Source organism: Alligator sinensis, unplaced genomic scaffold (assembly GCF_000455745.1).
Source record: "Alligator sinensis unplaced genomic scaffold, ASM45574v1 scaffold781_1, whole genome shotgun sequence".
NCBI lineage: Eukaryota > Metazoa > Chordata > Crocodylia > Alligatoridae > Alligator > Alligator sinensis.
In genome coordinates, this window is record NW_005841845.1 from 2904532 (window position 1) to 2912543 (window position 8012).

An 8012-nucleotide genomic window follows, 5' to 3' on the forward strand; every position below is an offset into this window, starting at 1 on the left:
ACATGTATGTGCATGTTCCTGCCACAATTTGAGGCATCCTTTGAGCAGGCGTCCTGGCCGGGGGACCTGGGTGCAGGCTGCCAGGCGCTGGCGCGGCAGGGGAGAAGCCTTTGGAAGGAGGCAGTTGCTTTCAGTCCAGAGCACGTTTCTGCTCCCCACCAGCCCAGGCGTTCCTGCCCCTGCTCACATCTGATCCCTGCCAGCACCAGCCTCCCCCCCCTCCCCAGGCTGCAGAGCTCGGTCCTGATGCTCTGCAATTCAGAGGCGGGCAGCTTGTACTTGTACAGCACCTGGCACCACGATAGCTAGCACTGTCTGCTACAAACAGAGGCAAACAAGCCAGGCAGGAGAGGCTGAGTGGTGATGGCGGGTACCCTGCCGTGTCTTTAATGGAGATGCCCCTCCTTTGCCTGCAGTCACAGCTGCGCCCATTTTGTGCCAGCTTGCAGGGTGGTGGGGGAGATGCACACACGGTGCTCTCTCTGGGTCCCAGACTCTTATTCCTGGCTCGGGAAGTGGGTCCTGTGCCCGGTGCCAGCCAGGTGAATGGGCTGGAAGCCAAGGACACCTGGCAAGAGAGTGGCTTTTGTGCCCCATAACTGCATTTGGAGAGGAGGGAGCAGGCAGACTTGACTTTGGGCCAACAGGACCCCCGGCGAGGCTCAGGGCGGCTGGAGAGAGCTGCCCCAGCAATGCAGGGCCTGGGCACCAAGCCAGCCATGCACCGAGTTGTCCGGCCTCAGCCTTACCCAGGGGCCCAAGTCCTTGAAAACCAGACAGGATCAAGCCACAAAGACGGCTGAGACTCGAGCTGGGATCCTCGGTCTCACTATCGGCTGCATTTGCTGACATCCTGGGTGAGTTTTCGCACGGGGAAGCTCCCAGTCAGTTGCTTTGCAGGGCACGATCTGGGGCTGGATCCCTGCTCCGCTCCCAGCCTCGGGTTTCTCTTCCGACGGGTTCCCGGGGGCGAAGGCATCTTCTCCCCCAGCTGCTCCCATTGCAGGCTCCCTGCCCGTGCCCCAAGCTCTGGGCCACTCCTGCGGTAAAGATCCCATCCTTGTGGAAGGCAGGATCAGCCCCCGCCAGCTCCTGCTGCTTGTTGAGCTCATGGGACTCATCCATCCATCCCAGATCACTGGAGAAGGCCAACCCAGAAAGCCAAAAAAGGATCAACCCAAGCAGAGCCTTTGCCTACTTGGATGGAGCATGATGCTTTGGGCAGGCGGCTGTGCCTCAGCTATGTGTTTGTACAGCGCCTAGCACCCTGGGGCCTGGGCCTGGGCCTGGTTAGGGCAGGCAGGGGGCTGCTGCTGACTTGGATGTGACCACCCACACACGTGAGCCTGAGCGTGTCCTGGGCACTGAGGCACGAACCCCTGGTATGGAGCAGGGTGGAGGTAGATCCAGGCTAAGTGATGTGCCCCAGGCTGGTCAGGAAGTCTGTGGCAGAGCAAAGGATGCACGGCGGGGCGGGGTCCCTTCCAGTTTCAACGTCCCCATGATGGCCTGTCCCCGCCTACCCCACGGCCTGCGTGTGACCATGACTGTCCCCAGCCCCAGACAGACACGAGCACAACCTCTCCCCATCCCTCAGACCCTTCCTCCTGTCCTAATTGTCCAAGCATCCCTGATACGGCCCCACTGGGCTGCTGCTGGCTGGCACCAAAGCCTGGGTAGTGAGCGCGTTTCCCCATCCGCAGCCGGGCGGTGGTTAATGATTAGCTCCCTCTGCCCGGTGCCAGTGGCTCTGTGAAGGGCAGCTTGACACATGCTGCACGGGTTATCGCTGCAGTCGAAGCCGGAGGCCCGGAGTGTGCTTTCATCCCCCGCATGGGCTTTGGTGGGGTCCCGTCGCCCTAAGCGGGTGCTGACCTGTGGGGATCGAGGCCTCGGTAAGCGCAGGGAGCAGCTGCCAGCCTCGGGCACCCGAGGGGCTGCCATCAGCTCCATTTCTTTCCCCACTGGCTTTCCCCGGAGCTACAGGGATGGATGGACAGGGCGCTGGGGATGGACGCTGGGCTGTGCCAGTGCTCCTGCTGGGACCCAACCAGAGGGTTCTGGCTGGAGGGTCTTGCCCCTGCACTCAGGCTCAGCCCGATGCTACACTGGGGGCAGGAAGGGATTTCCCCCTATGGTCAGACTGGTCTGGACTGGCGGGTTTTGCCTTCCTCTGTAGCAGGGGCACGGCCTCTCCCTGTGGTGTCTGGGCTGCATATTAACAGCTTTTTACATCAGCAGGACATTGGCCTCCACTGCCCCCCTGCTTTCCCTGGGGCAGATTTCGGGTGCGATGCCTGATGCTGTGTCAGGGGTGACGGTCATTTTGCTCAGAGGCTGGGCATTGTCTGGGGCTGATCCTGCCTCAGGCAGGGGGTTGGACTGGATGCGACCCCTGCCAGCCCCACGGCTCTAGGATTATCCCTGCACTCGGGGGGGTACTGGGACCAGCCCAGGCAGGGTCGGGGTCCCATCAGGCTCCGGACCTGGAGCAGGGTAATGCAGCGGCTAATGAAGAGTGGCAGGAAAGGGTTAAGGGTCCCCAAAGTGGAGGCTGGCACCGTTGCAAAACCCCTGCCCCACTGGTGGTCCCACAGCTCTGAGCCTTGGGCAGGACACGTCTCCTCGGGTGCCTCAGTTTCCCCTGCTGCGCTGGGCTCTGGGGGCTGGGGCGGTCTCCTGCATGGAGGGGAAGAACGGCTGAGCACAGGGGGCCGCAGGGCTCGTGCGAACCTCCGGATTCGGACGGGGGCACCCGCCACCCAGGATCCTTCCCGGCTCCCGCAGGACCCTGGCGCTGCTAGAGCCGAGCTGTCGTGACCGGGGCAGCCCTGGGACCCCTGCACCCTGTTGGGAGCCGATTCCCTCGCACTGGGGCTGGCATCACCCCCCCGCTCTGGAGACACCCCGACATGTCAGAGGGTTTTGAAGCCTCCCCCAGAGGGGGATGGGACTGGGCTGGATCCTGGCACCAACCCTGCAGGGTCCTGGCTGGAGGGTCTTGCCTCTGCGCTCGGGCTCAGCCTGACGCTGCACTGGGGGCAGGAAGGGATTGTACCCCATGGTCAGACTGGTTTGGACTGGGGGCGTTTCCTTCCTCTGCAGCAGGGGCACGGCTTCGGCCTGGGGTCTCTGGAGCATCGTTTACAGCATCAGGCCGATGGCCGCCGCGGCCCCCCTGCTCCGGCTGCGGCAGGCTCAGGTGCAACGCCCGGTGCTGCATCGGGGGTGACAGTAGTTGTGCTCGGAAGCTGGACAATGGGTTTGTCTGAACGGGGCCAATCCTGTCTCCGACAAGGGGCTGGATCTGGAGCCGCGACTCTCCCTGCCTCTGCTCCCCGGGGCCTGGAGACTCGCCCGGCCGCCCACCCCGGCTCTCTCAGCTTGGCCTGCATCTGAGTGGGCCTCGCGCCTCCCCCAGCGCGGCCCTTCCCTTCCCTTCCCTTCCCTTCCCTCCGCCTTCTCCCCGGCCCTCTTTCATCCATCTTTCCCATCTCCCTCCTGCTGTATTTTGAACCAGGGCTATGGCCTGGGGATGCTTCTCCATTGACTTTCCCCCTCCGCCTGCTGCTTTCCTCCCTCCCTGCCCGCTTCCCCGCGCCCCCCGCCCCTGCTCTGGTCCCCCTGGCACTGCAGCCAGCGCTAGCACAGCCAGCGAGGAGGTGTGTCCACTGACATCACTGCAAAAAGCGTATAAAGCGTGCGGCAGTGCGGGAGCGGCAGGCAGCCCGGGGGAGCAGGGGGGACAGGAGGCCGCGGCTGTGCGCTCCAGCTCAGCCCGGGAGTCCAGGGCCCGGGGGGGAGAGGAGACGAGGCAGGCGGATGCGGGGAGCTGCCAAGCCAGCCCTTCCCTGGCCCCCTCAGCCCGCGGGGTGGGGCGCGTGAGCCTCCGCAGGCCACCCGCGGAGCTGGGACGTGGCGTGGTAAGACGCACACGCGTGTTGGGGGGCCCCGGGGTGCAGGCGGCGCTGGTGGCGGGGGAGGTTAGCCAAGGGGGGAGCTTTCGTGTGCATGTGCATGAGCGAGTATGTGTATCCACACGCGAACGTGCATATGGAAGCGCGTGCATGTGCATTTGTGCGTGCGTGCATGCATGAGCAAGTGCGTGTGTTCATGTGTGTGCGTGCGTGTCTAGGCGTGTGGGCAGGCATTTGCTTGCCTATGGAAACGTGTGCATGTGCATTTGGGCATGTATGTGTGTGTGTCCTCAAAGCCGGGGAAAGGCAGCCCTCCTCTCCCCCCCGCACAACCGCATGCCCACCCCCGCTTTCCCTTCGGCAAGCTAATTTCCGCTCCCCGGGGCTGGCGAGGAAGCTGGGCAGGGACCAGAGTCATCCTGGCTGGGCCTGAGCTGGGGGTGCCAGGAGCACCCCTCCGCCGGAGCCCTCCCCGCGGCTTTCTCGGTGCTCCCGGCTGCAATGGAGCCAGCCCGGAAAGGGGCAGAGGCCGGTGCCCAGCCCAGCCGGCAACCTGCCCGTCGGCTTCCCGGCCCCTCCTGCCAGCACCCCGGCTCTTGCCTGCTCCTGGGACCGGATGGAGCTGCTGAGCCCCTAACCCAGCTCCTCTCTTGCCCCCGCAGAGACGGGGAAGCCGAGACCTTCCTCTGCTCTCCGCACCCTCGATGCCAGACGAGTGAGGGTCCCGGCCCGGCCCCGCCAGCCATGGCCTCGCAGGACGGGCTGCAGTACCGGGCACTGTATGAGTACCAAAAGGCGCGGGACGAAGACCTGGCGCTGGCCCCCGGGGACCTGCTGACGGTGAGCGTGGCAGGGCTGCCCGAGGGGGACGAGCGGAGCCCCCAGGGCTGGCTCAGCGGCCTCAACGAGCGCACCAAGGAGCGCGGAGACTTCCCGGGCACCTATGTGGAGTACGTGGGGCCCGTCAGGGTCATGGCCATCGCCCCCAAAGCCAGGCCCCGGCCCGTGCCACCCGCCCCACCCGGGGCGCCTGCCGGCCAGCTTCGAGGTGAGTACCTTGGGGTTCGGAGGGAGGCACGGGCCAGCCTCGTGCAGAGGAGAAGAGCACTCCTGCCCCCCCCAACCTTGGCTCTTGGACCCCTCTTTAACCCAGGGCAGGATGCAGCCACACGGCACCATGGCTTTGAGCAGGGAGTGGAGTGGCCTGGGGGTCTCGCAGCAACCCCCTGCCCCAGGTGCCAAAGCAACACCCCCGGCCTTTCGGGGTGCAGGTCGTCGTGGCTCTGTCCTGCCGTTCCCCGCAGCGGGAGGTGCACACCCCGTGCTCTCTCCCCAAAATGCTCCACCTGCCCTTCCTTGCTCTGGTACTTGCAGAAGCTCCTCCATGCTTGCGGAGAGACCCAGCTGCGGTTGGGCACCGGGCATTTGCAAGGACCCACTTCCAGGCTGGCAGGCATAGAGAGCAGGGCTCTGGGTATTGGCAGAGATGGGCATGCAGAGAGGCCCTGGTTCGTGTGAGCAGGGTGAGGCTGGGTCAAGGGGCACCGCTCCCTTCCCAGCTGCCATCCAGGACCCGCCTGCCACGCTGGCCTGTCTCTGCTTGCGCCTGTAATATCAGTTCCCCCGTGCTGGGGCACAGCTTGATGCTGTACTAGATGCAATCGCCGGGTGCACGGAGCTTGAGTATTGAAGCCAGGAGCCTCCAGCGTCAGTGGGGAGAGAGGAGCAGGATGCAGCATTGCAATTTGTCCCTGGTTGGCTGATGCAAGATGGGGACAAGGGGGTCCTGACTTCCCCCTGCACACATGGCTGCTAAGTCTGCTGCACGGCATTGCCCTCCGCTGCTGCTGCAATGGCTCAGCTGTGTGTCACTGGCCCTATACTACCCGCAGGTCTCCCCTGAGTACAGGTGCCGAGAGGCTTTGCAACGGGAGCTGGGCGCGGAGAGATGGCATGCACCCAGCTGAAGTGTTGAGGGCAGGTAGCCTGGCACACGCTCATCCACCTGCTTCGTTAGGTGCCATGGCCTCTCATGGGCACCTGGGCAAAGGGGAGACCCTTCCCCCCCTGCTGCCATTGATCATGAGTCAGGAGAATCTCTGACCGCCGGCTGGGGAGACGGACGCAGCAGCTGGTGGAGGATGTCGGGTCATTTGTCGCCTGCTTCCAAACCAGGCACAGCCTCTGTCCTGTAGACGCAGCTCCACCTCTGTCACCTGCTCAGGCTCTGCCACTGTTGAATGAATGTGGGCAAAGAGGGGAAATGCTTTGCTTGAAAGGAGGCAAGTGGAGACTCTTCTCCAAGCATCCAATGTGATTCTCAACCGGGGTGACTCTGGGGTGCTGGGAGAGGCTCTGAAGAGTGCCGCGGGGGCCCAGCCAACCTAAGCACTGGTAGCAAACACCTATGTGGATTCACAAGAGCAACCCAGAGATTTTAAACAGGAATCCAGAGGGTCAAAACCTGCCGTGTCCTCCCGACACAAGACTTGCTCTAGCCTTTCGCCGCAGTCAAGAGATGAGCGAAAGCAAAGAGCTGGCATTGTCCGAGGTGGGGATCTGGGGTCTATGAAGGAGGGCCTTGGAGCCTGACAACGTTGAGGCCCGTTTGGTCTGGGCTGCCTGGATGAGAAGTTTCCCTCTCTGGGAAATGAAGAACAGCCTTGGTGGTGGCAGCGGCAATGGCCATGAGGAAGCCCATCTCCGTCTGGAGGAGCCATGTGGGTCCAGGATGGGGCAGCTCAGGGAGGATTTGTGGTGCGGCCCTCCCCTGTTCTGGGCAGAGAGAGTTAGCAGTGCAAAGCCCTCCCTGTTAGGGGTCAGCAACCCGCAGCCTGGCTCCAGCGACATCCTCCAGCCTGAAAAAACAGAGCACCGGGGCCTGGCACTGGGGCAGGGGGCCGGGTCAGCCTTCCTCCGGCCAGAGCTGCTCTGATTTGACCTGCGGCTCCCAAATATTGCCAACCCCTGGGCAAGGGCTTTTGTCACCATGACAGGTCGTACTGGTTGGAAATCCCAGCACAGAGCAACCCAAATGATCAGGGGTCGGGGGGCACGACTGATGAGGACGGGCTGGCAGAGCTGCAGTGGTTGGGTCTGGAGAAGAGGAGGCCAAGGGGGATTTAATAATGGCCTTCAACAACTTGGAAGGCGATTACAGAGAGGACGGAGATGGGGTTTTCACTGTGACCGCAGGGAGCCATGGCTTCAAGCTGCAGCAGGGGAAACTGAGGCTGGAGATTGGGAGGGACTTTCTGACTCTGAGGCGGGTCACGCACTGGACCAGGTACCTAGAGAGGTGGGGAGTCTCCATCCCGGGAAGTTTGCAAGAGCAGGCTGGACCGACCCATGGCTGGGATGGGTTAGTCGGGCTGATCCTGCCTGGAGTGGTGGGCTGCACTAGCTGTGACCTCCTGAGGCCCCTTCCAGCCTGAGTGTCCAAAGACCCTTTGAAGAGTTACGTAGAGCTTAGATTATGGTTTTCCGGGGATGGTTTGCAGGCACCGCTGCCAGCAGCCCCAGGGGTCCGGTCCCCTCCCCACAGCCTGTTGTGGAAAGCAAAGGGCAGGGAGTGCAGCAGCAGGACACATGTGGCAGGGGGGACAGGCCTCAACTGGGACTCAACAGAGCCTGGGGCCATTCCTGGCTCTGCCACTGGCATCCCCATGTGGCCTTGGTCATGTCACCTCGCCTCTCTGTCAAGCTGCAGCCACTCCGCTTCCTTCCTCCTGCCCAGCCCAGTCGTGGACACCTGGATGCACGCTCCCATGGATGCCGGTCCCCATCAGGAGCTCACAAGATAAACAGGACTGACGGGATCCCACCTCAAGCGTGGGCTCGGAGTCCGTGGTCTCCCTCCCAGCAGGGCTTCTGCTGAGTGCAAACGTGATGCTGAGGTCGCTGTCCCTGAGCCACAGCAGGACACGGACACGGCCCCGACCGTTGGAAAGCACGCAGACAGCTGAGGCTGCCAGGCCCCACGTCAGCATCTGGGAGCTCAGCGCTGTTGCTATTTAAACAGGGAGATAAGAGCAAGGCCGGCAACACGGGAGCGGCGGGGGGTTATATAGCGTCCCAACTACTGGAACTCTTCCT

The 8012-nt window shown here is 63.3% G+C and overlaps 1 protein-coding gene across 1 annotated transcript in view; it reads left to right on the forward strand.

Annotated features, from left to right (window-relative positions):
- The first annotated feature begins 3735 nt into the window (after window positions 1–3735).
- The window catches only part of LOC112550695 (phosphatidylinositol 3-kinase regulatory subunit alpha-like), a 46212-nt gene continuing 41935 nt past the window's right edge, over window positions 3736–8012 (forward strand). Inside the window, exons 1-2 of the mRNA XM_025207114.1 lie at window positions 3736–3923; window positions 4580–4965. Coding sequence (XP_025062899.1) covers window positions 4662–4965 — 304 coding nt within the window. The 5' untranslated portion in view covers window positions 3736–3923; window positions 4580–4661. The remainder of the gene's footprint in view (window positions 3924–4579; window positions 4966–8012) is intronic.